At 46.7% G+C, this 27843-nt stretch overlaps 6 protein-coding genes and 1 long non-coding RNA gene across 10 annotated transcripts; 2 read left to right on the forward strand and 5 right to left on the reverse strand.

Moving 5' to 3' along the window:
- Nucleotides 1–167: 167 nt before the first annotated feature.
- LOC9650145 (bidirectional sugar transporter SWEET5) lies at nt 168–2103 on the forward strand. Its single transcript, XM_024677066.1, has 6 exons — nt 168–728; nt 784–820; nt 891–1107; nt 1208–1369; nt 1439–1561; nt 1648–2103. Exons 1-6 carry the CDS (start codon nt 686–688, stop codon nt 1864–1866), a joined length of 801 nt encoding a protein of 266 aa, XP_024532834.1. The 5' UTR covers nt 168–685; the 3' UTR covers nt 1867–2103.
- LOC9640473 (long chain acyl-CoA synthetase 9, chloroplastic) lies at nt 2035–5344 on the reverse strand. Of its 2 annotated transcripts, XM_024677063.1 has the most exons (13): nt 5099–5344; nt 4883–4934; nt 4302–4822; nt 4171–4251; nt 3846–4115; nt 3658–3789; nt 3436–3609; nt 3150–3379; nt 2980–3097; nt 2792–2923; nt 2601–2735; nt 2331–2537; nt 2035–2267 (listed from the first exon to the last, which is right to left on the reverse strand). In XM_024677063.1, the coding sequence occupies exons 3-13, from the start codon at nt 4809–4811 to the stop codon at nt 2103–2105; spliced, it is 2154 nt and encodes a 717-aa protein (XP_024532831.1). In that variant the 5' UTR covers nt 4812–4822; nt 4883–4934; nt 5099–5344; the 3' UTR covers nt 2035–2102. The 2 variants fall into 2 exon arrangements, with proteins under 2 accessions (XP_024532831.1, XP_002972095.2); XM_002972049.2 differs by lacking the exon at nt 4883–4934.
- A 109-nt stretch (nt 5345–5453) lies between these two features.
- Nucleotides 5454–6760, reverse strand: LOC9650146 (aspartic proteinase nepenthesin-2). Its single transcript, XM_002972050.2, has one exon. The coding sequence runs from the start codon at nt 6758–6760 to the stop codon at nt 5471–5473; it is 1290 nt and encodes a 429-aa protein (XP_002972096.2). The 3' UTR covers nt 5454–5470.
- A 3598-nt stretch (nt 6761–10358) lies between these two features.
- On the reverse strand, nt 10359–11181 carry LOC112346975 (pentatricopeptide repeat-containing protein At1g62260, mitochondrial-like). The gene is made up of 2 exons (XM_024677023.1): nt 10440–11181; nt 10359–10387 (listed from the first exon to the last, which is right to left on the reverse strand). Exons 1-2 carry the CDS (start codon nt 11179–11181, stop codon nt 10359–10361), a joined length of 771 nt encoding a protein of 256 aa, XP_024532791.1.
- A 1052-nt stretch (nt 11182–12233) lies between these two features.
- LOC9650148 lies at nt 12234–12563 on the reverse strand. The gene is made up of 3 exons (XR_002992616.1): nt 12540–12563; nt 12359–12481; nt 12234–12302 (listed from the first exon to the last, which is right to left on the reverse strand). It is a non-coding gene; the product is annotated as an uncharacterized LOC9650148 (long non-coding RNA).
- A 12848-nt stretch (nt 12564–25411) lies between these two features.
- On the reverse strand, nt 25412–26293 carry LOC9650149 (clusterin-associated protein 1). Of its 3 annotated transcripts, none has more exons than XM_024676905.1 (4): nt 26112–26293; nt 25841–25966; nt 25679–25770; nt 25412–25623 (listed from the first exon to the last, which is right to left on the reverse strand). In XM_024676905.1, the coding sequence occupies exons 1-4, from the start codon at nt 26178–26180 to the stop codon at nt 25458–25460; spliced, it is 453 nt and encodes a 150-aa protein (XP_024532673.1). In that variant the 5' UTR covers nt 26181–26293; the 3' UTR covers nt 25412–25457. The 3 variants fall into 3 exon arrangements, with proteins under 3 accessions (XP_024532673.1, XP_024532672.1, XP_024532674.1); XM_024676904.1 differs by having other exon boundaries at nt 25837–25966; XM_024676906.1 differs by having other exon boundaries at nt 25837–25966; nt 26030–26293.
- Nucleotides 26294–26442: 149 nt separating this feature from the next.
- LOC9650150 (bidirectional sugar transporter SWEET7b) lies at nt 26443–27780 on the forward strand. Its single transcript, XM_024677024.1, has 6 exons — nt 26443–26485; nt 26565–26601; nt 26696–26915; nt 26974–27135; nt 27192–27317; nt 27715–27780. The coding sequence occupies exons 1-6, from the start codon at nt 26443–26445 to the stop codon at nt 27778–27780; spliced, it is 654 nt and encodes a 217-aa protein (XP_024532792.1).
- Nucleotides 27781–27843: the final 63 nt, after the last annotated feature.

Below are 27843 nucleotides of genomic sequence, written 5' to 3' on the forward strand. Positions count from 1 at the left end.
ATTGCACGCGGGTCTAATCATCGAGCGCCTTTGGTGGTGATGCATGCAAGCCAAATTTATGATACACTGAAACCCAAAACTATCGGGGCTTTCAATCCTGTCATTTGCAGATTCCATCCTCCACCTAATGCACCATTACGAGAGAAAAGAGTTCTTGCTCAGTGCGTTGCCACCTCCCAGCTCTTCCAAAACTTTTATCTCCTCATCTCTGCGATCAGTCGAGCCGTCCAGTGTCTCCCTCCGGGTTTTCCATCTTTCCATCCATCTCAAAAACCATCACCTTCACCACCCGTCGTGTCATATTTCCTGGGGATCCTTCTTTCACTTCATGCCTTCTGCATTCCTCCTACCTTGTCCTGGGAAGAGACCAGGGATTCCTCCTCAAACGGTACTTTCGATATGCACGCATAGGTTCTAGAGCTCATTCATTTTTCGCTCGCTACATATTCTACTCCGACGCTCTCTCACTCGCTGCATGCCATTTGTAAAATCATCTCGATTTCTGCACTCGTTTTTAATTTCCTGCTGCTGCCGCCTTGCATGAGAGTTAGCATATAAGCGATTTGATCGTTGGCGTCGTCGTCGCCGGTGCTTAAAAATCCTCTGCCTGATTCTTCCGTTGTAGCTAGCTTCGTCCTGTTTTCTTTAGCTTCTACAGGTCTCTCGGGTGCTCCTTTCGGAAAAGATGACGCTAGTCTACACCATTCGGACCGTAGTTGGCATCATGGGTGAGTGATCTCGCATTTTCGCTTGTGTCCGTCTTATGCTCTGCCGCCGGTCCAGGGAATGTGATTGCTTTCGGCTTGTTCATGTCCCCCTTGTGAGTAGCAGAGTTTCTTCCTTTCGGTTTCCTTGCTCTTTTGCTCATTCTTATAACGTTTGTTTGTCAGGCCAACATTCTACAAGGTCATTCGACTGAAAGACACTGAGCAGTTCTCAGGGGTCCCCTACGTCGCTACGCTGCTTAATTGTCTCCTCTGGACCCTGTACGGCCTTCCATTCGTTACTCCAAACAGCCTTCTCGTCGTCACCATCAATGGCATCGGCACTGCTCTCGAGAGCACCTACCTGTGCGTCTACTTGTTTTACGCTCCAAATAAGCCGAGAGTGAGCTACGCTAATCCTTTTGCTCAAGCTCTCTCAGCTTTTCCTCAATTTGTTTTTCTTTTCCTTCTGGTTTCGTGACGCTTCGGTTGCTGTTTGACAGGCCAAGGTTCTCAAGATGCTCGCCGTGGTCCTCACATTCTTCGCAGCAGTGGCTTTGATGGTAATGACAATCACACACGTCCACAAGACGCGGCAGCTCATCGTCGGCGTTTTGTGTGTGATCGTTGGTACCGCAATGTACGCATCCCCGATGTCCGTCATGGTACGTGTTGATAAGCACCACCTTCGGTTTCAAAAGCGGTTCTCACTTATCCCCTCCCTTCTCTCGCAGAAACTCGTGATCCAGACCAAGAGCGTGAAATATATGCCTTTCCTGCTGTCCCTGACAGCCTTCCTCAACGGCTTGACCTGGACAGCGTACGCATTCCTGGGAAAGATCGACCCTTTCATTGTTGTGAGTGGATGGACGAACTCTCACATCCCATCTCTCTCGATTTTCGTTTTGATAGCTCTAAACGCCTGATGCATGACGCGACACAGGTGCCAAACGCGATTGGGACTTGCCTCGCAACAACGCAGCTCATCCTGTACGCGATCTACTCGAAGAAAGAAAAGGCTGCCATCAAGAACAAGGAGAATGGGAATGGCGCCGACGCCAAGCCGGCAAACAACCACATCGGTTTCGCGGTGAGGTGCCCCGAGGCTGTGTCAGCGGACGTGAATGTTAACGACGAGGAGCGGGTCTCCAGACAAGTTTAGCACAGCACCTATATGTTTTGCGAGTGGGGAGTTCCGGGATAGAACGCCGTAATATCCATAGATCATTGGGAAGCTTCGAATGAACACCTTGACACTTCCACTAGTGTTTTTAGAGTTTTGGAAACATCCAACTAGATCTATCTCTGGAGAGCTTGTTCTCCTACGATGTCGAATTTTAATGGGACTCATCGTTTAATTGTAAAGAAGAGAAAGGAAGGAAGACATACGTCAGTTGTTTACTCGTATAGCTGCTTGAGCTCATCGGCGAACGTTTTCCGGATGTTCTCCCGCTTGAGCTTCAACGCGGCCGTGACGAGGCCGGTCTCGGGCGTCCACGCCTCTGGCAGCAGCTTCACTTTCGCTGGAATCTCAACCCTCTCCAACTTCGCTTCCTTGCCCACCTGACAAACAAGCCACGCTCAACACTTGCTCGGACATAGAAAACTTAAAAGCTCGTCTTTTACCTGCGCCATGGATTGGAGTATCTGCTTCTCCGCCTCTTTCTTCTTGCACAGCTCCCCGAAGTTCCCATACTGCACGTTCGACTGCTTCGCCCACTTCTCCAGATAACTCTGCGATGGTACAACCAGCGCAACGCAGTAGCTGTGGAAAGGATCAGCATGCACCATGATGCTGTCCACCATCGGGCTAACCGATAATGCTGCCTCGACCTGTCAAAAGTTTATAAAAAAAAAAAATTCACTTGTCTTGTTCAAGTGTAGATAGCATCATACCTTGCCCAGCGATACGTATTCGCCATGTTGAAGCTTAACAATGTCCTTCTTCCGGTCTACAATTTCCAGGCAACCATCGGGATGGAACTGTCCAATGTCACCAGTGTAGAACCATCTCATGCCCCTCTCGTCAACCTTCACAAAAAAACCCAATTAAGCATGAACGCTTCAAGGAAACTGAAAAGTTGTACCTTGTAATCTTCATCCGTCTTCCCCTGGTTCTTGAAGTATCCCAATGTAACACTGGGGCCGCCAATGACAATTTCTCCTCTAGGCATGGGTTTATCAGTCACCAAGTATCCTCCAGACGACCAGTTCACGAGCTGTAAAATGCGCACCCGAGAGTGAGACAAAGTTCAGAGAGAGATTTCGATACAACCTTGATATAGCAATGTGGGACTGGTGGGCCGACACGGCCAACGCTAATATCATCCCATTCAGAAAATGTTGCACCGGCACAGGTCTCCGTAAGACCATAACCCTGTCCAATTGGTATCCTGGGCAAAACAAATCAACGTCAACCTTAAGGTGGAAATCTAGCCAGCTTACCCGAAACAAATATTTATAAACCGTTGAGTATCGGCAGAGAGAGGGGCACCACCTGATAACAATCCGCGAACTCTTCCACCAAGTACACCGCGAATCTTCTTGAACACCAGAGCATCCCAGAAAAGCTTTTCCAATCCCCACGCACCAAACCAGCTGCCTTCAATAGCTGCCAGGCGTCGTCGATAGGCAAGGTCGAAAAGCTTTTTGGCAGCACCGCCCTTTGCATCAACCTGGCAAAGCGAAAGTCATGTTAGAGATAGAATCCAATGAAAAATAGTCAGCGAACCGTTTTTCTGACTCCATCTCGGATACGATCAAGAATTGCAGGGACTGCAGTCATCAGCGTCGGCCTTAACACGCTTACATCACCCTTTGTTCCCTTCTTTATCTTGTTAGATATATCGGTTAACGTCAGCGGTGAGCCATAACCAATGGAAGCTCCAACCGCCAGCATGGTCACCTGTAGCGAACTTCAGTAACACTTCCAGTTAGAAACGGTAGATTTTACTTCCGCAGCGAGTTCCAAAATGTGGGCAAGTGGGAGATAAGCAATGTAGACATCATTGTGATTGAGTTCCGGTACAGCAGTCATAACACCAGCAACAGTTGACACGATATTTGCATGCGAAATCATCACACCCTGGAAAACCAAACATAAATGATAAAAACAAGAGCATCATGATGCAGCACACTGACCTTGGGCATACCCGTACTGCCGCTCGTATACATGATAACAGCAAGATCCTCAGGTGCCGGCAAACGAGGCTCGCTTGGCGTGTCACGTCCCAATTTCTCCAGCTGTGAAAAAGATGACACATTCCAGTTCGTGTTCCCGGGAAGATTTGTGTCCAAGCGCTGGTTTTCCTCATCCATGCACACGACACGCTTTACAGTCTTCAAGTGGCTGCTCATCCCAATTATTTTTTGCAGCTGCTTGACGTCGCAGATCACAGTCGTCGCCTCTGTCTGTTAACGGCAGTGAGGGAAAATCTAAAAAAGAAGGGAAAAATGTGCGCCATACCTCATTGAGCGAGTGAGCAAGGGCCTCCTCACCCAGTGATGCGTATATTGTGACAACAGTAAAATTTTGCCGGAAGCAGGCCTGAGGTAACACTTTAGCTCTATGAAAATAAAGAACCAAAATTCGTTCACCTGCAGCGCAATGAGCCACTCGGGTCGAGTTTCCGCAAAGATTGCAATCTTTTCTTCTTTGTCATGTCCAAGCGCCACCAGCCCTGATGCAATGTTCTGTGCTCGTTGAAAAGCTTGATCGAAAGTGATCCAGACATAATCCCCAAAAGTCACTTTCTCGAATTTCTTGCCGTCTTTGCTAACTTCAGTCTCGGACTTGATCAAAGTTCTGGATCCCAGCAGCGGCCTCTTTGGGTACTTAGAGCAAGCCTGCTCAAAGAGTGCTGCAAGTGTGTTTGCTCCTTCCCACGGCGTCTCGATCAAACTCAAAAACCTGTGATTCCGGCGAGTGTGGCCAGCTTCACCCCCGACTTTCACTTCCACACTGCGCAACTTCGGCTTTTTGTTGTACGAAAAGATCGTCGCAACGAGAGGAATCAGCACCGCAACAACGATGGCGATGATCACCGGGGAACGGAAAAGATCTCCAGGCATTACATGCTCCTCAAAGTTCTTAAGCTCCTCTTCCATTTTTTAAGATTCTGGAAAAAAAAATTAAAGTAAACAATGAGATGATGTGTAGAGCAAGAAGTGAGTGACACCTGACACATTGAATGCTGGGGTCAAGCCAGTGCGCCAACGCATCACACAAGGCTTTTAAACACCGCATTGCAAGCATCAATCGAGAAACGCCGCAAGGATCACGAACCGCAGCAAGAAACAAAGACCATGCCACATATATCACAGCAAGGATAAAAGATCTAAAGTGATATCTATGAGCAGAGCAATCTATTGCCTGGATGCCAAATGGAAGATACCTCGGAGGAGCGACGGATTCCGGGCGCGGCACCACGAGATCCCGAAATATGAGCTGCTAGGTCCGCTACAAGCCAGCGCCTCGCTCCACTCGCCCGGCGCCGATCATCCACAACGCATCAAAGCCCTGGCGATGAAATGCCGTCTTCTAGGGCAAGCAAAAAGGAGTAGCATCTAGAAAAACACCCGCCACACGATGTTGGAGAGAAGAAACCAATGGCCGCCCTCCGCCAAAAAAGAAAGGTAGCAAAAACGCGAACCTAGGAAAGAGGACACTTGGCACCACTATGGTTTAGAATCAATCAAGTGTATATAACATGGTTTACTTACAAATATAATGTAGCGATTGATATTCACACAAGCAAAGAACTTCTTTAGAGTGACTCACACTTGGCCTGGACAAACGAGAGCTCGGAGCTCCCGCGATCATACAAGATGTGGTAGCCCTGCTGCATCACATTCCCAATTATACTCACTGGGAGGCCACTCGCGGAGCCCATGGCCAGGCACACGGTGTCGCCGCTATCGTCCACCACCAAGAAATAGTTACTCGACGGCGGCGTCATGGTCGCGCCCGCCAGCCGGATGGTCAACGCCGGGAACTTGTAGTTGCGGTTGGAGGACCGGTCGTAGCAGAGGTCCAGCCCCATGGACGACCCGTCAACCCTGGGGAGGGTCACCATTGACTCCATCCGGGAGAGCACCCGGCCGTACACCCCGGATGGCACGTACGTCAGCGTCGTCCCGGAGTCAATGATGGTCGTGCCGGGGCTGCCCATGGTCTGACCGGCGACCGCGATGCCGTTGACCGTGAGCAGGTAGTACGTCGGGTAGGTGTCGCTGGGCGGGGTGATCTTCGTTGACTGGATGCCGGTGCCGTGCAGCGCCGCCGACGGGCCGAACAGGAGAGGGGAGCTCTCCGATTGGCTGTTGATGTCCACGAGGCAGTAGGAGAACTTGCTGTCAATGGCGGCGGAGAGCTGCGAGGTCAACGACACGGGACCTTGGCCGAGCCCGACAAGCCCATCCACGCCGTCGAAGCCCGAGTTGACCATGCCACATCCGACGGCGAAGGACGGGAACTTCTGGCTGCCGTCACTTGTCGTGCCCAGGGAGATGGTGTCGCGCGCGAACTCGCCCTCCGTCTCGCCGCTGCCATACTCGTACGAGTAGCTGCAGGTGCTGGAGCCGGGCTCGCAGGATCCGGGGAGCTCCGCGCAGAGCTGCGAGGAGCAATCCATCTCGCGGAAGGTGGACGACTGGCGGGGATCGAAGATGGTGCCGCCCGAGCAGCCCGTGCACGGCTCGGATTGCACCCACACCAGATCGCTGCCCGTGTCCGCGATGGCGCGGAACCTCTTGCCCGGCGTGCCCACCGAGATGTCCATCACGTAGCCCCCGCCGTCCGGGTGGAGTGGCGATTCCACGTCCGTGGTGCCGGCCATCGACGACCACGAAGACGAATTCGCCCGCGCTGCCATCCATCTCACTCGCGCGTGGCTCTTGGCCACCAGCGCGCGGATCGCCTCGCTCCTCTTGACGCCCTTGCGCCGCATGGCCTCCTTGGCGGGATGGATGAGATTCACCCGGAAGCCTTGAGCGATGAGCGACGAGTCCAGGAGCAGCATTGCCAGCAGCGGCAGCGCGATCGAGCGAAAGCCCATTGTCGAGAAAAGTAGGAAGGAAAAGTATGAGCTCTCGCTGCGTTGCTTTTCTCGCCACCCAACAATCAAAGAGGCCCCGAGCGACTTAAAAAGGAGCCGCCTCCCCGAGCAAGCCGCCCGCTTTCAGGGTGCGTGACCCGAAAGAAGATGACTGCGTAGGTAATCTTTTCTCTTCCCCAACTGCGAGCATCAACGTATCGATCGCCCTGTCCACCTTTCGCTCTCCTTCTCGGGCTATTTCCGCGATCACGCTATCGCGAGGAATCCTCGGTGACGTATTTTCAGTTCCTGGCCAATTATTGAGTCTTAGAACATGACAAAAGTGGAAAACCAACAAGAAAAAGAGAAGAAGTTTTTCTATCTTACCTCCTCTCAGCATCGAGACTCCTCTCCACCCAGTCGCTATTCTGTCCGGAATGCTTGCTTTGAAAGATTCCATGTCGTAGCCACACCAGTGGAATTTGCAAGTCCGATCATCAGCCAGAGGCATAGCGCCGAGCGGTATGTCGGGAAGAGCATCCCAGCCGAAGGAGAGCTCGTCCGGCTTGCTCTGATCCCACGATGGCATCATCTCGAAGAGATCCACTGCTGCGTTGGAGTTTCTGTTGAGAGGGAGCTTGGTGCGAGCATCGAGATGATGTCACGAGCCGGCATGTCGTCGACGCGCGAGAGATGCAAGCCGCGAGTATCGAGTTGCAGCACCGTTGGCTCCAAGTGGCGTCTTTCAGAGAGCCCTTGCGTGTTGGCTGATCGAAGCATCTGGCGAGAGCGAAGCTGGAGAGTACAAGCGACGGCCTTCGTGTTCTTGGCGATGATCGCGTCAAACAACACCAAACGGTTTTTCTGAGATCTCAGGACGTCCAGATATTCCTGGCCATTCTGAAAGATGATAAACCTCAAATTCTGAGAAGGTTCTTGCGGCCGCCCTAGGATCATAGAATCCTTCGATGTGTCGAACCAAGCTGGTTGTAGTCGACCACTACAAAATCCAAGATAAACTAAAAATGTGAATGCTATAGCAAGTGATGAACGTGTGTGTGGTTGGGGCCAAAGTCTTTTGGCATTCTCTAAGATGTGAAGTCCTGCCTCAGAGAGCCTATTCCAAGGATATGATACTGCTTCCAGAGCTGGAGTCAAAGAGAGTGTAGACTATTGGCAAGCCATTACCAAAGTCGACATTGCCAGAGCATAAAACAGATAATTTTTACTATTTTTTACCAAAGTTTGTATCATTGCCAAAGTATTTTAAATGTTTTAACCTGAAAAAATTAATATAGTTCATGTGTTTTTTTTTCCTTATTAAAAGTTAGAAGTATCCATGTAATCATAGCTAATCATTTAGAAAGTGAAATAAAAATTTATTATGCGTCAAACAATGATGATATTGTCTTTACATAATAATGAAAATTTATCTTGGGAGTTCACATCTCATTATTTTCTTCATACTTTATTTTAGTGTGCTATACATAAAGATAATGTTTGGGTAGACTTTGAATGCTTATGATTTTAGATTTGATACACAGTTAAATAAAATAGAAATTGGTGTTTACAGTGAAGGAATATTAAAATATAAGATGCATTAAAATTAGATCATTTTGTATAATAATACCTTTGACTTGATTTGGAATGTTATATTTCACATAATAAAATCTTTTTGATATCTCTCTAATATATAAAGAGATTTGTTGTTTGTGTATCAACTGAGGGTTGGGGGTGGCTACTCAATATCTCCCAAGCATCAAATGGGGTAGTGGCATTCTAAATTATATATGAATTATTCACTGTGGGACTGTAGTATTGGCAATAAAATGATGGTTTATACAATAAGATGATTAATAGGATATATATATATATATATATATATATATATATATATATATATATATATATATATATATATATAGGTTTTAAATAGGGTGTACCAACAAAAACTACTAGAATAGCCATCTCTACATCCATTCCAAAAGTAATTTTCAAATTTTCAAATTTACTACTTAAAAGAAAAATTAACTATTAGTGTCGTTGACTCCAATTCTATCTTTGATGCTTGGGGGATATCCCAACGCTCAGTTCATACACAAACAACAAATCTCTTTACATATCAGAGAGATAAAAATGGATTTTATTATATGAGAAAATATAAAATTCCAAATCAAACCAAAGATACTATTATATAAAATTTATCTAATTTTAATGTCTTATTTTAAATATTCGTTCACTGACTTTCTATTTTACTTAAACATGCATATCATATCTAAAATCATAAGCATCCCAAAGATTTGAAGACTCTTGGATGAACACTCCAGCCCCATGAGTTCTATTGCAATGGAGAAACATTACCTACACCATGTAGCATGTCAAGAATGTCAGGATGCTTCTTTGGCAGGATTAAGCCAATGAGTCCAAGAAAAACAACAATACCTATTTCTGGTCGTGAGGACCTATGAAGGGCATCCTATAGTGTGGAGTTAAGGGCTTGTGGCATGAAGTCACGGAGGCTTATTGTTGACTTGCAAGATCATAGGTGTTGCCATTGCTGGAGGAAGAGTGGGAGGGTGGTTCTTCGTCCCGTTGCAGTTGGTACATGTTATGTCTTCAGCACATTGATAGCAAATATAGTTCTCTCAGGGTAACCAACTCCCTCCCAATTACCAGAAGATGATGTTACCTTATGCTATGTCATCCCATAGATAGGTCAGCAAATAGCACTGGAATTTAACCCTTTGAAGCCACCACTTGAGTGACTCAAGATCCATCCCTAGGTTTGTGCATATTAAATCAAGGACATTATATTGTGTTTTTCATACTTACGAGAGCACATTTGGTAATCCAGCCCCCAAACCTATGTGAGGACAGTGATAACCTTGGTGTGATAGTATTGTCGACGTGCATGCTTGAGATCACTCTGGAGGGCTGCTTGAATGCATATTCTGTTGTCCCTTTACCTATATGGCTTAAAGGGTTCCGCTTAGATCGCAAATAACTTCGAGAAAATAGAATTCACCATCCAGTCTCGAGTGAAATCTTCATCAAGTGCTTGTTAAAAAATCGGGCAGAGCGAGACACAACTTGCCACACGCTTCAGCTGTGAGACCCCAGGCATCTGTTTGTGTAGGCGGTCATTCGCTGCGAAAATCTGCTGAATGCGTGGGCCTGGGAAGTGGCTGGGCCTCCTACGTGTTGGGTGTAGATAGTAATCTCCGTGCTGTTTCAACAGCACAAAGATGGGCTTAACAGGCTTTTTGAAAGCTTTATGAGGTGCTGTTCGAAGCAGCATTGCTAGCAACAGTAGCAAGATTGAGCAAAAGTCCATTGTCGAGAAAAGTATATTTTCTCTTCCCCAACTACACCTTCGCTCTCTCTCTTTCAGCGATCTCGGTGACGTGAATTACAAAAGTGGAAAAATAAAAGAAAGATTTTTTTCTATCTTACCTCCTTCCAGCTTCGAGGATTCTCTCCACCCAGTCGCTACTCTCGTCCGGAATGCTCGCTTTGAAAGGCTCCATGTCGTTTTTCCTCCTGTAGCCACACCGGTGGAACAAGTCCGCCATGCAGCCGTAGTGGAGCTTGACTGGAGCGATGTGGTAGTCGCGGATCATCAGCCACAGGCAGCGCCGAGCGGTGTCTCTGGACGAGCATCCCAGCAGGAGTGAGACGAAGGAGAGCTCGTCCGGCTTGCTTCCATCCAGATCCATCACCCTCCTCAGCTCCATTGCGGTCTTGAAATCTCCCGCGTGACTGTAAGTCGCGAAGATGATGTTCCAGGCCGGGACGTCTCGGCACGGCATCGAGTTGAAGAGCGCGATCGCCTTGTCGACGTTTCCAGCCCGTGCATGGGCTGCGAGGAGCGCAGTCCACGACACCTGATCCCGCGACGGCATTCTCTCGAAGAGATCTGCTGCGCTGTTGAGCGAGCTTGCTGCGAGCATCGAGCTCCAAGAGACGATGTCACGAGCCGGCATCTTGTCGAAGAGTTGCTTCGCGCGCGAGAGATGCCCGTTCTGGGCATAAGCCGCGAGCATCGAGTTCCAGCACCCTTGGCTCTTGGCACCGCTTTCGAATTTATTCTTGGCGTCCTCCAGAGAGCCCTTGCGTGTTGGCTGATCGAAGCATCTGGTGAGAGCGAAGCTGGAGAGCACAAGCAACCAGGAGTTGGTGTTCTTGGCGATGATCGCGTCAAACACCCGCAGGGAACATTTCAGGCAGCCTCGTTTCCCAAACGCGCGAATCAGATAGTTGCCAAAGTCTGTGTCTCTTAGCTTTGGCTCGATCCTTGCAATCCGGCTCCAAACGTTTTCCAGCTGCGGCAAGCTTGTTGAAGATCTGACGAGCTCTTTCCATTCCTCCACGTCCAAAACATACCTGAGAGACAAGTGCTTAAGGCCAGTCAGGACGTCCAGGTCGCCCAAAATATTTGTCATCTTTCCGGGTCATTCTCCTCACACTGGACTTCTACCTGTTCGTCGACTGAAATAGCCTCCGAGAAACGAGCTTTTATAGAAAATTCTTGTGAGTTCAAAATATTCCACATTTAAAAAGATAATGTTTCGGATGCTTATAATAATAGCAAATGTCAAATAGAAATTGGTATTGAATATTAGAGAAGATGCCAATTTAATCTCAAAATAAAATTTATATATGAGAATATAGAAACAAAAAACGGGGAAAGAGGATATATCTTACCACCAAAGAACTTCTCAAGCCTAGAACTCGTCATCTGTGCTGTTTTCTACTTGTTCATTACCATTGTGGTCAGACTCGTCGTCTGAAATAACCTCCGAGACGTCCTGGAGAAGCTGTTTATGATCACAGCAGACGAAAAATATAAAATCCTAGCTACCTTTGAAGGTGAGTGGCGAGCCTGGTTAAAGTTGAAAGAGGTCTCTTGTGGATTGGCAACAGTGTTCCCCGTCTCAGCTATTAGTGCAAAAGAGAGCTTTGAGTCGCTCCAAGAGAGCTTGCTTAGTTCCACATTATCCTTGTTATTTCCACTCACTTCCTCTCCTCGAAGGATTTGTAAGTTCTGTAGCAAGCCGAAGTAAGAATAAGACAATCGAAACCTTGACACTTATCACCTCGTCTTGCAATTGTTGTTGGAGACGCTTCATCATAGCAAACGATTCTTGTAGTTTTTCCTGCTCTTCTTGATTGTGTGTTTCTAGTTGACTCTCTAGCCATCGTAGATTGTGGAATTTCTCGAGATAAACACCAAAAAGGCGCTGGAGCTCACTTTGGAGCACTTCGTACTCGTCAAGATATGCTGGCCTGTTCATAAAACGCAAACACAATGAGAGCTCTCCAAAAGGTTTCAATGTTATCGATACCTGACGTTTTCAAGCACTGATAGGCGCTTTTTGCACCGCTCAAGCTCCACTTTTCGTTTCTCATGTGTTATACTCAGTGATTTTTCATCCTTTTCGCAGCTATGCTGTTGCTGCTCAACCGAAGAAACTGTTTGCAGCAAACTGTCAGTGCCTTCTCTAACCAAATTCTCAATCTGCTCAATGTCAGTGTTTGTCGAAGCAGCCATGTTTCGCTCTCCCTATCGCAGCATCAATCCCAAAAGTTACAAAAGCAAAACCACAAGTTTATATCTACCTGAAGCTGCATTTCGGTCGCCAAATCGTCGTATAGCGTTGCTCCAGCCTTGATGATCTCTAGAACAAGTGATCGAGCTGCTTTCACATCAAATGCCCGTTTGAAGAGTGTTGTCTCTGGCAACTGCATAACCCAATGGAGAAAACATCACGAGGAAAAGAAAAACAAAATTCTCACACACCTTTTCAGAAGAAGCTGATGCAATGGCTTGTTCAAGCAATGTGGAAACTTGAAGGAGCTCGGCCGTAGCATTGCTATCAGCCATATATAAACTTCGCAAATTCAGCTTCATCCTGGTCTTGAGAAACTAAGATCCATCAAAACAAAAAACTTAGAAAAGAACTTGGAAAGGAAAGAGAGAGAAATAATCGGATTTTACTCCTTTAATCGATCGAGCAGTGACGATGAATCACCATGAACCGGCCAGCAGACTTGAGAAATGCGATTCGACCCTCTTCCGTCGAAACGTCGCCGTGGAGCTGGACTTCAGGATCATACCTACAAATTCTATCTTCCAAGAATCCAAAGATTGCCAGATTATTACCTCGGAAGAAGCCAGCGCATACAGCTCGCCACTGTATCGAAATGTGGAGTCCGGAAGCTCTCCATTGACAGGCCATCGCCCGGATATCCCAGCGATTTCATGGATTCGATGAATTCTGGAGCTCGAAAGAGAGATTTAGAAGATTTCTCTCGAGAAAGAAGAAGATCGTACTTCGTATCAGGGCGTGAGAACAAGAAGGCACTGTCGCCATCGCCATCGCCATCGCTAGCCCTAAAACTTTGCCGCGCTCCACATCCAACGGCCCAAGATCCAACGGTGGGGATCCGCTCGCGGCGTCGATCGATCGCGTCACGTAATAATTTATTCTTTCTCTGTGATCTGCTATGGATCTCGCCGATCTTGATTGCGGAGAGCGCTTCCCACAGGAAGTGTAATCGCTTTCGGCCATAAGATCCTCACTTTCTTGATAGGCCGTAGAACACCCAGAGCAAGCAGTTGAAAAGCGTCGCGACATAAGGGCTCGAGAAGTCACCCGTAGTGTGGTTCTTGACGATCTTATGGAAGGTTGGCCTGTCAAGCCCGTCAAAAGCGTCTAGTAGAAATTTCAATATATGGACATTTTGGATATTTTTTGTCATTTTTTTTCATAATCAACTTGCTTTCCAAGTCAAACTTTGTAACAAAGCCAAAGTGATGTTTTAAGTGAAGGATTCTCCAAGCAACCAGATCGTCCAAGAAACTCCATGGGATGGAAAGTAGTGCTGTTGAAAATCTTTTGCCTTTATGGGTGCTCATGCATGCGCTTTGACGAGGCATCTATACCAGGTAGGCTCAACCTCCAGCAAGCCGTCACCATGGAGATCCGCATTCGCTCCTTCATCAGAATTAATATTCAACCAGATATATTTTATAATTCGCAGTCATGGGGAGAAACTCTCCAAATTGATACTGACAATTTTTGCATTGTAAGGCTAACACTCTTCACCATGGAATCAGATGGAAGTTGTAGCCTTGGACCCTCCCCAATGAGACTCCGGGGATCTTCTCTCATACAAATAAGTGATTATCTGGTTGATCGAATTGGAGAAGCAGCTCGCATATATGGCTATGGTCGCATTATGGCCGTCTCAGGACTTCTAAGCATTGATTATCGGATTTACTCCACATCCCTGCCACAAGCGACACATATTAGTCAACCTTTAGAGATTGTCCTCAATATTAATCCTTCCAACTCAACTCTTAACTCTACTCGAGAGTTGTATGGCCAAAATGAGTGCTATGCTTTTCGCTCTGGAATGGTGAGTGGAGAGCGAGGAGCGCTTGGATCTGACCTCTACAGCGGCTCTCGTCTTGTGTCTCCCAACGGCTTCTACGAGCTCGTTTTGAAAAACGACTGTAACTTGGTGCTATTAGCGATGGGATGGAAAGAGCTTTGGTCGAGTTCCACAGCTGGAAAAGGTGTTAGATGTGTACTCACTCTCCAGAGGGATGGGAACTTGGTGCTCTTAGGAGGAGATGGAAGAGGTATCTTTGCATCAAACATTTATTGTCAGCCACAGCCTCACTGCATCTTTGGAACCAATTTGGTGCTTGAAAATAGTGGATCCGTTTCAATCTATCGTGCCTCCGGGCCTATGCTTCTCTTATGGCGACGGCCATGAAAGCGGCCAAGCAATGAATAAAAGCTTCTTGATCCAGCTCATACCGCAGCAAGAGAAGAGTTCCAAGCTTCAGAGATTGTCCACAGGTAACCGTAGCAAGGCTCGCAACACGGGTGATCCAGAGTGCTCTGAGTTCATAGCGACCACTGGGTTATGAAGATATATAAATTTCTGGTTTAAAAGAAGTTTGAGAATATTCTGAGAATATTACTTTTTGGTGTTTATAATGTTTAAAATCCTCAAATTCAAAAAAATTGGATTCCCTCCCTAAGTCCTACAATTCTTTCTAATTGTTCAAGTAATCATGCGGTCCATTGAATGTCTTGTTCCTGGTTGCTCTCAACGTGTGTGGGATCCTCAAGCAATGGGACCAGGATTCAGGATAGGATTCATCACCAGATCCAAGATAAGCTACTGGAATCTGACTTTGAGATTGGGAATGCCCTTATGAGCATGTAAAGTGTGGAATTTTGGATCTTGTAAAAGAGCTTTTTGACTGATTGGAGGAAGAATGTTATCAACTGGACAATTTTGGTCTAGGTGTTTTTGGAGAATGGCATTTTCGGTGGGTGGATAAAGCCAAAGAGATCTTCAAAAAGATGGTGGACCATTTGTCACATGTGATAGAATGTTAGAGTGCAATACTAGTGCTCTAAAAAGGCTCTTATGTTTCTTTAACCTATCCAGGGTGGATTGCATTATATTTGGGTTCTTGATTTACTTAAGTCTTCATTAAAAAAGGTTTTAAAGAAAATTTTGAATACAATACACAGCAATATAATTTATATTACCTACATCTTTCTGGATAATTTGAAATCATGCATAATTGCACAAAGCATAAAACCATATCTAAATTATTGAATTTATAAAATTAACAAAATAACTCATAATTTTGCATTAAGTATAAAGAACTAATATTACAAATTATTTAAATAATTGAAATCATTCATAGAATTATAATTTCCAAGGAAATCAATTCCATTTTTCTTTTATTGAATCATAAGCTATACATACTATTATTATTTTATAAAATTGCATAAAAAATATATTAGATTTATATAAATTATTTAAAATAAATACAAAAATAAAACTATTAAGTTTATTTTTCAACTTTAAAATGATATAAAAACTGCAATTATTGGTTTTAAACTAGTTTTATCTAAATAAAACAAGCGTAAAAATCCATACAACATCATTTCATATGACTATTAACCTACTCTTTCAATTAGATAAGACAAATTTGCATGATTCTATAAATGATATTACGTAATTTGCATGATTGTATGCATAATTTTGTAAATCACATAATTCTATTCTAACTAGAAATGTTTATTTAATGAAGGTTTTTGTTCATTGTCGGTCATCAAAAGAGATCAAGGTTTTATATATAAATATCAAAGAAATGTTAGAAAAAAGTGTTATTCAAAAGTTACAGAGTTTTTAAGCATATGAACTTTATCTTGCGACGAAGTGTAATAAGAGTATTTGTTTTTGTACCAATTATTATTTGTTAAATGAAGTGATAATCTCAAATGTATACCCTTTTCCTCACATTGTTAATCTTCTAGATTGTCTACAAAAACAGTATTGGTTCACTAAGTTAAATTTTGCTTTTAGGTATTAACAAGAGTTAATAGCTAAAAAAGATTTTCCCCAGATTGCTTTTCGTACACTATTTAGTTTATACAAGTTCTTGGTGATGCCATTTGGTTTAAACAATGTTTCAGCAACTTTCTAATGAATGATAAACAAGGTTCTTTGCAATATGTTGGAAATGACTATTAATTTCATTGATGATGTTTTAATCCACTTGGAGAGGATATAAGAGAAATACATTTGTGATATTTGTAAGATATTGGATCAGCTACGAGAAATTAGTTTAAAGTTGAAGAGATCAAAGTGCATGTTTGAGTCTAAAAACACCATTTATCTTAGTATTGTATTTCTCATGTGATTCTGAAAAATTTATGAATATTCTTAATTTCCCTACTCCAAAATGTGTGAATGATGTGTAGTGCTACTTAGGCAAGGTGCAATATCTCAATCGTTTCATTAACTATCTTTCTAATTATATTGCACCATTGCGAGCATTATTGAAATTATTAACATTGTATTTCCTTTAGTTGTGAGACACAAAATCCCTAGGCCCCAAAGTGGAGCCGGAAGGGCGCCACATGGTAGTGGCCGAAGCGAGAGCCAAACGAGTGTAACACGTGTGGACCAAAAGCTCCGACTTGAAAAGTCAAGAGCGGGAGTGGAACTCCCAACGAAGTGCTCGAGGAACGAGCACGAAGGGAGCAAAAGGCGAGGCTCCAAAAAGAGACCCAAAAGGACCAACACATGACACGTGGGAGTGTCTGAGATGGACTCGAGTTGGAGTCCGAAGAGGAGTCCGAGATGGACCCGAGTTAGAGTCCGAAGTGGAGTCCAAGATGGACCCGAGTTGGAGTCCGAAGAGGAGTCCGAGATGGACCCGAGTTGGAGTCCGAGATGGAGTCCGAGATGGACCCGAGATGGAGTCCGAGATGGAGTCCGAAGTGGAGTCCGAGGTGGACCCGAGATGGACCCGAGTTGGAGTCTGAAGTGGAGTCCGAGATGGACCCAAGATGGAGTCCGAGATGGAGTCCGAGATGGAGTCCGAGGTGGACCCGAGATGGACCCGAAATGGAGTCCGAGATGGAGTCTGAGATGGACCCGAGATGGAGTCCGAGATGGAGTCCGAGATGGACCCGAGATGGAGTCCGAGATGGAGTCCGAGATGGAGTCCGAAGTCGAGACCGAGACCGAGACCGGGACCGAGACCGAGACCGAGACCGAGACCGAGATCGGGACCGAGACCGAGACCGAGGCCGAGGCCGAGACCGAGGCCGAGACCGAGCCCGAGCCCGAGTCCGAGTCCGAATCCGAGTCCGAGTCCGAGTCCGAGTCCGAGTCCGAGTCCGGAGCCTGAGAGGGTGAAAGCCCAAAGCGTTCGTCTCCCAGACCCTGGGGGGTTTGGTGAGCTCCAAAAGTATAGTAGGGGGAGGACTGCAGTGGAGCCAGTTTGGCCAGGAAAGGCCAGTTTGGCCAGGAAAGGCCAGTTTGGCCTAGGAAGGCCGGACCCAGTGTTGGGTGATGAGCTGCCCACTGGGAAGTCCAAGACTAGAGTGAACATGGACCGACAAGCGGGGTAGCTTGGTGAAGTGTTCAAGAGCCGGCTCTAGTTCCCCCGGGAGATCGTCTGGCCGATGCTCCCAGTCCAAGTGTGGGTGGCACTACCTACTTGGATACCTGGTGTGGCTCAACGGAACCCGCTCTAAGCCCATGGCTAGAGCACCTAAAGGTGAAAGGCGGGGAGAGTACCCATGAGGCTTGCCTAAGGCCACGGTGTTCCGAAATGTTGTCCCAAAGGCCCAGACTATGGAAAGGAAGAGGAGCAGTCCTCTGGGGTAGTGACCAAGGACACAGTCGTGTGGTGAGGAAGTCCCAGAGGACCGTGGGACTTAGTGGTCGGGCCTGTGGGTCTCGATCCAGTGGCAGTGTTGGCAAACACGGCTAGGGGCAGAAAGGGACTTAGTGGGGACTGACAGAGGGATATTGGGGAAGGCTATTCCCCTTGTCGGTGGGCATCCTAAGGATGCTAAGGAGTGGATCTGAGATGACCACTCACGGATGGTTTGCCTAGTCTTGGAGAGCCAAGACGGTGATGCAAGTGGTATTGGACTACCAGTGTGGCAAAGGTGATTGGGCATGGCCTTAGCGTAACGGGCTGCTATATCGGTGGTACCTTTGAGTGTCGGTCATGGGATCGGACACGTGGTGCACTTGGACCAAGTGCAAATGTTGAGTGGCATGGATGCCATTCTCGGGGCTAGCAAGTCCCAAGTCCTGGATTGGACTTATGGAAGTTGTGAATGAGACTCCTCCAAGTGGTCAGAGGTGTGGTTAAGTGACTAAAGTAGAATGGAAAATTTAGTCGCTTACAATTTGGTATCGGAGCTGTTCCTTAGTCCGACTTTTATTGGTGCTCAAGTATATCACCACTGGTGTTGGCATCGGAAGGTCCGAAGAGTGGGCCTATCCTTGAGGAGTAGCAGGTCGGGAAGACATGGCTCTCCATTACAGTTCATGTATGAACTTGTAGACAAGGTGGTGGATAGAAAAGGGGCCAATAATGGAACGACTTTGGGATCTTGGGAACAGTGCAAGGTTGTCCTCATTGAGTTGAGGATGTGATCCAGATGAGAGTTTGACTTAGCAAACTGGCTAATATAGTTATGGCAAATAACTATAGTTGGGATCACGGGAAAGATAGAGACTCCAAAACAATAAAGGAGTCACAAGTTTATCCTCACATGGTTGAGGCTGGTGCTCATGAAGGTGAGACCGGAATGGATGACCGTGAGAGGTCAAGTATGGATAAGGACACGAGTCCTCGAAATGGTAGCCGGGGCTACCTTTAATAAATGCTGGAACAACCCAAGGAGTTGGGGGTGTATTAAGTGGATGAGTTGGTATTCTCATCACATGGACAAGTAGTCCTAAGGGGCAAAGGTTGCCCCCAGAGAACAAAATCAAGTGTCGGAGTAACACTTGTGAAAATAGTCCTTTTGAGTAGGACAGGAATGCAAGAAGTGTATTCCAGTGAGCTAGTGCCTCACAAGTAGGACCTTACGGGTTTGTGGATTAACTAAGTCCAAAACTGCTGGATGACTCAAGTAGAGTCAATGGATGGTCCTAAAAGGACTGATGGAAGCCTTTGGACTGTGGTTTGTTGTACCCCACAAAGGATGGGGGGGGGGATCATAGGATCCAAGGATGAGAACAGAGGGTATCTCATCGATGGCAAAATGTGCCATGCTAAAGTTATGGGAAAAGGTGTTCCCAGAAGAAAACAACTTTGACATAAAGTTGTGTGTGACCTCTATGGTGCAGTGCCAACGGATGGTTGGCATGAGAAAGAGCGGTGTTGGTCTTGGCAAAGACTTAGACACGAAGGGGAAATGTCATAGAGGTAGGCTCGTGGAGCCGATGGTGTGGAGACACCAAATGTGCCAAGGTGTGATACCTTGAGGCTATGTTGGTGGGTTCATGAGAACCCCTTGCCAAAGGAATCCCAATGGAAATGGGAATGGCATAGCCTAAGCTGTAGAGCATGCAGTTGGAGTGTGGTGACCCAGATAATGATGGAGGTGTGAAAGCACCAAAACAATGAGTTGTAGGACTTGACAACTATGAGGAAACTAAGCAAGAGGTGCAAAATAACTGGTTGAACGGGTAGAAGGTAGCTACCCAAGACTTCTTAATAGCATAGGGAAGTCGGATACACCCTTACGGGAGATAAGTTGCTTGTGTTGCGATATAGTAAGTCAATGTCATAAAAGGAAATACTCATTGTCAAGAAAGCCATCATTGGGACACCCGAACACTCTAGAACACCAGAAGGTGGTGTTTGATGTCGCGAGGGCAATGGATAAAGCCCAAGGGACTAAGTCCCTAGCGAATGATGGATAGAAGGTGCTATCCTAATGTCCAAGGTTGCGGAGACAGGAGAGGACTGTCTACCCGAGTTGGACAAAGCCAAAAATGGAATTTTGGCAAGGCTAGTGATGGGCATGGAAAGGCCCATAAGCAACAATGTAATCCCAGTGTGTGGGATTATAAGGTGAGCATACCCGGATTAAGGAACCACTCCCTGGGCTATTGGGTAGGTTCATCCCTAAGAATACTTGCTAAGGCATGATAAAAAGTGCAAAGCTATCCTCCTGGTCTGGAGGAAAATAACCAAAGGAAACATATGGGGCCAAAAGGCAAGTAGTATTGGGATGGAACTGAACCATAGAAATCGAAGGGCATAACCAAGGTTGATTATACCAGCTGGGAGTGGAGAATCAAGTGGGGGCTCGAGGGTGTTGCCGCTAGCAACCGTGATGCCATGGAGAGTCTAAAATATGGAATTGTCCATGTTAGACTATGTGGCAATTGGAAAGCTTGCAAAAAGGGAGGCCTTAGCAAGCTAAGGGACAGAGTTCCTTCAAGGTTCCCAAAGACGATTCTAGGTAGCTTAGTACCTAGAAAGGCCAAGTGTAAATGGTTCATAGAATGTGCGAAATCAGAGTGGCGCAGCAGAAGCGTGGTCTTGAAGCTTGCCATGAGGCAAGGCTGTCAAGGTTAGGGAAGTAGTTCCCGAGTGTTCAAAGAGAGGGCTTTGAACGAAAGTTGATGGTTAAGGACTTCCACGCTTATGCATGAACCATGTTACAGTGGCCGGATGACTTGCTAAGCGAGATTGGCAAGTCAGGGGAAACAAATACCCTAGTTGAAGGCGATAACTTCAAAAAGGGTGGGCCCATGGGGCCAAGCATGGAGGAGTCCATGCATGATCACAGATATGTCAAGTGAGAGGACTTGGCAGTGTGGGGGAACTAGGTTCCTAAGCTGTGATCTGTAGCGCGCTTTAAAAATAATAAGTTGGTGCACCGGCGTGGGGAGTCACGCCAGGCATCTTGTGTGATGCCGTCCGTAGATGCATATACGGAGGTTGGGTTCGAGTCCCGACCCTCTAGTGCTTGGGTTCGAGTCCCAAATCACTAGGGCGTGGTGATGGTTTGGAATATGAGGACATTCATATTTCGGTGGTCATGGACTCTCAGTGGGGAGACTGGTTTGGGCACACCGCCAAGCGAGGGATGCCTCGGAGTCGTGATGCACGGTTAGATTGCTTAGTGTGAAAGCTCAGCATATCTAACTTGAACGCTTTGGTGCAAGTGGCACCAAGGTCGTGGTGAGTGAGATGGGGACACCTAATCTCAGTTGCTATAAACCCTTGGCCGTAAGGGCTGGCTTGGGTGCACCGCCAAGTGTGGGGGATGCCCCCGGGGTTATAGTCAACAACTTGGAGGTCTAGAAGACCAAGTACCTCTTGGCAACTCTGTTAAGGTGCCAAGGTGAGATCACTAGGTGATCTTATGGCCAGATAAGGACAAGGTCCTTGGTTGGCTAAGGAATGAAGTTCCTGGTTCAAAATGTTGAAATTGAACTGTTTAAGGTGGTGTGGCTTGGTCGTGATGACCAAGTGGGAAGAGCACCTAAGGGAAATAAACTATGTCCATGCGATGGCATAGTGAGTCCGAGGAAAGTAGTCTCTATAAAAGACCCATGGGAGGGTCACGAAGTTGGGCCGTGGATAGAGCCCATAGCAGAAGATGCTAAAGAGACATACTAGGGGTGAACATCCTCCGGACTTGGCAAAGAAGAGTCTTTGCAATAAAACCAAAACAATACCTCAAGAAGGGAGGTAGAGATTCGATGTTGCTTGGTGCAACAATCAACGGATAGGAGCAAAAGATGAGTGGCCAAGATAGGGCCGTGGAATACCTTGGAAGGAATCCAAGTGACAAAGTTAGGCGAGGAACACTAATGTGTTGGACGCTAACAAGTTGCGGGAAAGGAAGTGTGTTTCCAATGAGGGATTCCGAAATGCTCCGATTTGGCGAAAGTGGAAGCTCCAAGGGAGGGAGCGGTAAGGTAGCCAAATGATAGGGCCATGACCAGCCCTAGCACAAAGTATGATAACTAGAACTTTGGCACAAAATAGAAGAGAGGATGATGGTGCCCTCGAGTAGAGAACTTCCTAGGATGGGAAGTGGAGTTGCATAAAAAGGTGCAAGGCAAGGTGTCGGAGACACCTAGGAAATTGACTCCAAGAAGTCAAAATTCAAAGTTCCAAAGTGCAAAGGTTATATCAATGGAAATCGAGACTACTCGAGAAGGAGTAGTGGGATTGACTTAGAGAAGGGTCTCTAAGAGGTTTAGCGAGGACTAAACCAATAAAAGGAGAGAACCACTACATGTGGTCCAATCAGTCTCTAAGTTGGAGAGACTACCCTCCTTAGAGGATATGCAAAAGGCATGGTGAGCCTTCAATGTCCAACCATTGACGAATGTGGAGAAGGCATGGTGAGCCTTCAAGGTCACACCATTGACAAATATTGGCTACGCGCCAAGGATGGAAATGGTAACACATGCGGGTGTTACTTTATAAAATGGTTCACCGTTCGATGAGGACATCGAACTTCGTCTATGGGTGGTGGAGTGTGAGACACAAAATCCCTAGGCCCCAAAGTGGAGCCGGAAGGGCGCCACATGGTAGTGGCCGAAGCGAGAGCCAAACGAGTGTAACACGTGTGGACCAAAAGCTCTGACTTGAAAAGTCAAGAGCGGGAGTGGAACTCCCAACGAAGTGCTCGAGGAACGAGCACGAAGGGAGCAAAAGGCGAGGCTCCAAAAAGAGACCCAAAAGGACCAACACATGACACGTGGGAGTGTCTGAGATGGACTTGAGTTGGAGTCCGAAGAGGAGTCCGAGATGGACCCGAGTTGGAGTCCGAAGTGGAGTCCAAGATGGACCCGAGTTGGAGTCCGAAGAGGAGTCCGAGATGGAGTCCGAGATGGACCCGAGTTGGAGTCCGAGATGGAGTCCGAAGTGGAGTCCGAGGTGGACCCGAGATGGACCCGAGTTGGAGTCCGAAGTGGAGTCCGAGATGGACCCGAGATGGAGTCCGAGATGGAGTCCGAGATGGAGTCCGAGGTGGACCCGAGATGGACCCGAAATGGAGTCCGAGATGGAGTCCGAGATGGACCCGAGATGGAGTCCGAGATGGAGTCCGAGATGGACCCGAGATGGAGTCCAAGATGGAGTCCGAGATGGAGTCCGAAGTCGAGACCGAGACCGAGACCGGGACCGAGACCGAGACCGAGACCGAGACCGAGATCGGGACCGAGACCGAGACCGAGGCCGAGGCCGAGACCGAGCCCGAGCCCGAGTCCGAGTCCGAATCCGAGTCCGAGTCCGAGTCCGAGTCCGAGTCCGAGTCCGGAGCCTGAGAGGGTGAAAGCCCAAAGCGTTCGTCTCCCAGACCCTGGGGGGTTTGGTGAGCTCCAAAAGTATAGTAGGGGGAGGACTGCAGTGGAGCCAGTTTGGCCAGGAAAGGCCAGTTTGGCCTAGGAAGGCCGGACCCAGTGTTGGGTGATGAGCTGCCCACTGGGAAGTCCAAGACTAGAGTGAACATGGACCGACAAGCGGGGTAGCTTGGTGAAGTGTTCAAGAGCCGGCTCTAGTTCCCCCGGGAGATCGTCTGGCCGATGCTCCCAGTCCAAGTGTGGGTGGCACTACCTACTTGGATACCTGGTGTGGCTCAACGGAACCCGCTCTAAGCCCATGGCTAGAGCACCTAAAGGTGAAAGGCGGGGAGAGTACCCATGAGGCTTGCCTAAGGCCACGGTGTTCCGAAATGTTGTCCCAAAGGCCCAGACTGTGGAAAGGAAGAGGAGCAGTCCTCTGGGGTAGTGACCAAGGACACAGTCGTGTGGTGAGGAAGTCCCAGAGGACCGTGGGACTTAGTGGTCGGGCCTGTGGGTCTCGATCCAGTGGCAGTGTTGGCAAACACGGCTAGGGGCAGAAAGGGACTTAGTGGGGACTGACAGAGGGATATTGGGGAAGGCTATTCCCCTTGTCGGTGGGCATCCTAAGGATGCTAAGGAGTGGATCTGAGATGACCACTCACGGATGGTTTGCCTAGTCTTGGAGAGCCAAGACGGTGATGCAAGTGGTATTGGACTACCAGTGTGGCAAAGGTGATTGGGCATGGCCTTAGCGTAACGGGCTACTATGTTGGTGGTACCTTTGAGTGTCGGTCATGGGATCGGACACGTGGTGCACTTGGACCAAGTGCAAATGTTGAGTGGCATGGATGCCATTCTTGGGGCTAGCAAGTCCCAAGTCCTGGATTGGACTTATGGAAGTTGTGAATGAGACTCCTCCAAGTGGTCAGAGGTGTGGTTAAGTGACTAAAGTAGAATGGAAAATTTAGTCGCTTACATTAGTCTGTAAATTGTGAGTGGGCATTTATAGATTTCAAAGAGTTGTTAACAATTCTTCTAATTTTAGCATATTACAATCAATAGAGGTGAATTATTCCATGATAGAGAATGAGTGTTTAGCAACAATTTAGAGTTTTTAGAAACTTTATACATATCTATATAATTCTTGGACATTACTAAAAGGTGATCATGTTGCATTTATTTTATTATTAAAGTGAAATAATTTAGTTGGTTGTACTGTTTAGTGGGCTTTAAATCAAATATATAATTTTAATTCTGTTAATCATTTAAGGAGTTTTATAATTGATGTTGATATTCTTTCCTAAGTTCTTCTTCCTCTTTCACTTTCTTTTTATGTTTTTGACAAGTTTATTTCAACATTTATAGATTTTTTGAATAAAGTTTCTATAAGGTCAATAGTTGTTGTAGCGTGATAGATTTGAAAATCTTGTATCATTTGTTAATAATTTGCCATTTGGTATTTACATTCTCAATATCATCTTGAGAATGATTTTCTTTATTTTGAGAGATGAATCTTAATGATCATTTATGGCTGGTGGTGCTTTTCAATTTTTGTTCCATGCTTTCTCTATACTTACTATGATTCATTTATTTTACGCAGACATATGAGACATCGTTATATGATTGAAAAGCTGCACAAGTTTTTTTATTAGCTGAAAATGTAATATAAAGTTATCTAATATATATATAAATATATTTGGTGCTAAATTCATATTACTCCCTCTCATGTTATGAAATGATGGTTGGAGTCAATTGCAATTTCCCGTCCATTTAAATTAATAACATTTGATCTAATAAAACATTTTCCAAAGTTGACTATTAGCAATGAATATATCATTATTACTTCTAATTAATTGGACTCACTAGATTTGCTCAAGGTTGAGTGTGCCCTTAAGAGTCGTTTCAAACACCAAAAGGCTGCACAGCTCACTTTGGAGCACTTTTTACTCATCAAAGGATGATGGCCTAAAGAGTTCTCCACGGTTTCAATGTGATTGAAAACTGTTTAAAGCACTGAGAGGCGCTTCTTACATCGGTCCAGCTCCACTTTTCATTTCTCGTGTGTTATACTCAAAACATTTTTCATCCTTCTCGCAGCTATGCTGTTGCTGCTCAACCGAAGAAACTGTTTGCAGCAAACTATAAGTACCCTCTCTAACCAAATTCTCAATCTGCTCAATGTCAGTGTTTGTCGAAGCAGCCATGTTTCGTTCTCCCTGTCGCAGCATCAATACCAAAAGTTACAAATGCAAAACCACGAGTTTATATCACCCTGAAGCTGCATTCTGTGGCCAAATCGTCGTATACCGTTGCTCCAGCCTTGATCCAGAACCAGTGATCGAGCAGCTTGTTGTCTCTGGCAACTGCATAACCCAATGCCCGCTTCACAACAAACAAACAAAGAAAAAGAAAAGAGAAAAACTACTCACCGACCTTTTCAGAAGAAGCTGATGCGATGGCTTGCTGAAGCAATGTGGAAACTTGGAGGAGCTCGGCCGTAGCATTGCCATCAGCCATATATAAGCTTCGCAAATTCAGCTTCATCCTGGTCTTGAGAAACTAAGATCCACTTAAACAAAAACCTTAGAAAGGAAAGAGAGCAAAAATTTCGAGAAGGCACACCAGAAAGTGGTCACTTCGTCGCCGTGGAGCTGGACTTCCTACAAATTCTATCTTCCAAGTCCAAAGAGCGCGAGATTATTACCTCGAAAGAAGCCACAGCTCGCCACTGTATCACAATGTGGAGTCCGGAAGCTCTCCATTGACAGGCCATCGCCCGGAAATCCTGATTCGATGAATCCTGGCGCTCGAAAGAGGGTTAGATCGAGAAAGAAGAAGATCGTGTCGCCATCGCCATCGCTAGCCCTAAAACTTTGCCCGCGCTCCACATCCAACGGCCAAAGATCCAACGGTGGCGATCTGGCGCGTTAAACCCCTACCACGAAGAACAAAAGAACGTTTCTTTCTCGGCGGGGGAGCTCGCGGCGGCAAATGTAGGCGCTCGCTCGATCGACCGCGTGTCCGGAGGAGAAAATATGACGCTCGCCGGCGCAATTCGCACTGTCATGGGGATCATCGGTAATCTTTCTTCTTTCTCCCGATTTCCTCTTTCTCTCTCGATCTCGCCGATCCTGATTGTGGAGAGCGCTCCCCGCAGGAAATGTGATCGCTTTCGGCCTCTTCCTGTCCCCTGCGTAAGATCCTCGCTTTCTTGATCCCTGGCCCCTGGGGTTTTGGCTATGGCTGGCATTGACGAGGCCTTGACGGGCTCTGACGTGTGCTTGACAGGCCAACCTTCCGGAGTATCGTCAAGAACCACACCACGGGCGACTTCTCGGGAGCCCCTTACGTCGCGACGCTCTTCAACTGCTTGCTCTGGGTGCTCTACGGCCTTCCCTTCGTTACTTCCAACAGCGTGCTCGTGATCACGATCAATACAATCGGCTGTGTGATCGAGAGCGTCTATCTGGGGATCTTCCTCTTCTACGCCTCCAAGAGAATCGAGAAGGTAGGGGAGAGTTCGTGTGAAAGTTTTCTATCGTAGTTACTTTGCTTGTTATTTACAGGCCAGAGTAGCCGGGATGATCAGCATCGTCTTGACGGTTTACTTGGGGATTGTTTTGGCTGTTTTCATGGCTTCCAAGGACCATCACACACGCCGGAAGTTTGCTGGGATTTGCTGCGCTGTAGTCACCATTGCAATGTATGCTTCTCCTCTTTCCATCATGGTAAGTCTGGACTTTGATCGAGTTCCATCAACTTTACTTCGATTTGTTTCGTCCAGAGAACAGTGATTTCTACCAAGAGTGTCCAATACATGCCCCTCCTGCCGCTCGTGGCCGGGCTTTTCAATGGAGCTACCTGGACTGCGTATGGATTCCTGGGACAACCACACGACTACTACATTGTGGTAGGCATTGCTCGACTCGTTTTTTATTTGGAGCTCAATTCATTGAAAGCCTGCTCACTCTCTAGGTGCCAAATCTTGTTGGAGCTTGCCTGGCGGTGATTCAGCTGATCTTGTATGGTTTCTACTCGCGTACTGGAAAGCCACGGCCAATTGTGAAAGATCTTTGGCCTCGTATCGAGCACCACGCTGGATGCTGCAACCAGCAAGCAGCAGTCTGATCATCCAACGACGACCAAGCAGTCAATAAGCGAAGCAAGTTTTGCTCTAGTTTTTCCCCGACCTCCCTCGCTGAGCTTGCAATGGCGGAATATTTTACTGCGGCTTTCTGTGTACTTCTCTATGAAATATAGATCACGAGCTCGGAACGTCTGACATAAATCGTTATCTACTTTCACAGGAAGTTGGAAGACAAGGGAGCAAAACGCATACTCAGGCATTCTCCACAACACCCCCTATTTCGTGAAGTGCATTGTAGCTTTCCATAATGCAACTAGAAAAGGGCTTTCCATGGCCAAAAAAATAAAAA

The sequence above is a fragment of the Selaginella moellendorffii genome, unplaced genomic scaffold (genome assembly GCF_000143415.4).
Source record: "Selaginella moellendorffii unplaced genomic scaffold, v1.0 SELMOscaffold_18, whole genome shotgun sequence".
NCBI lineage: Eukaryota > Viridiplantae > Streptophyta > Lycopodiopsida > Selaginellales > Selaginellaceae > Selaginella > Selaginella moellendorffii.

What these genes read in the sequence shown, in the direction of transcription:
- LOC9650149 (XM_024676904.1), bottom strand. Translation starts at nt 26,180, where the DNA reads ATGGCCTGTCAATGGAGAGCTTCCGGACTCCACATTGTGATACAGTGG. An exon ending in GAGCTGTGGCTTCTTTCGAG is followed by an intron (nt 25,967 to 26,111) that starts GTAATAATCTCG and finishes AGTGGATCTTAG; the next exon opens with TTTCTCAAGACCAGGATGAA. An exon ending in AGCTTCTTCTGAAAAGGTCG is followed by an intron (nt 25,771 to 25,836) that starts GTGAGTAGTTTT and finishes TGGGTTATGCAG; the next exon opens with TTGCCAGAGACAACAAGCTG.
- LOC9650150 (XM_024677024.1), top strand. Translation starts at nt 26,443, where the DNA reads ATGACGCTCGCCGGCGCAATTCGCACTGTCATGGGGATCATCG. An exon ending in CACTGTCATGGGGATCATCG is followed by an intron (nt 26,486 to 26,564) that starts GTAATCTTTCTT and finishes CGCTCCCCGCAG; the next exon opens with GAAATGTGATCGCTTTCGGC. An exon ending in CTTCTCCTCTTTCCATCATG is followed by an intron (nt 27,136 to 27,191) that starts GTAAGTCTGGAC and finishes TGTTTCGTCCAG; the next exon opens with AGAACAGTGATTTCTACCAA.
- LOC9650146 (XM_002972050.2), bottom strand. Translation starts at nt 6,760, where the DNA reads ATGGGCTTTCGCTCGATCGCGCTGCCGCTGCTGGCAATGCTGCTCCTG.
- LOC9640473 (XM_002972049.2), bottom strand. Translation starts at nt 4,811, where the DNA reads ATGGAAGAGGAGCTTAAGAACTTTGAGGAGCATGTAATGCCTGGAGAT. An exon ending in AGTGGCTCATTGCGCTGCAG is followed by an intron (nt 4,252 to 4,301) that starts GTGAACGAATTT and finishes GTGTTACCTCAG; the next exon opens with GCCTGCTTCCGGCAAAATTT. An exon ending in GAGATGGAGTCAGAAAAACG is followed by an intron (nt 3,380 to 3,435) that starts GTTCGCTGACTA and finishes TCGCTTTGCCAG; the next exon opens with GTTGATGCAAAGGGCGGTGC.
- LOC9650145 (XM_024677066.1), top strand. Translation starts at nt 686, where the DNA reads ATGACGCTAGTCTACACCATTCGGACCGTAGTTGGCATCATGG. An exon ending in GGCTTGTTCATGTCCCCCTT is followed by an intron (nt 821 to 890) that starts GTGAGTAGCAGA and finishes TTTGTTTGTCAG; the next exon opens with GCCAACATTCTACAAGGTCA. An exon ending in AGATCGACCCTTTCATTGTT is followed by an intron (nt 1,562 to 1,647) that starts GTGAGTGGATGG and finishes GACGCGACACAG; the next exon opens with GTGCCAAACGCGATTGGGAC.
- LOC112346975 (XM_024677023.1), bottom strand. Translation starts at nt 11,181, where the DNA reads ATGACAAATATTTTGGGCGACCTGGACGTCCTGACTGGCCTTAAGCAC. An exon ending in GGTGATGGATCTGGATGGAA is followed by an intron (nt 10,388 to 10,439) that starts GCAAGCCGGACG and finishes ATGCTCGTCCAG; the next exon opens with AGACACCGCTCGGCGCTGCC.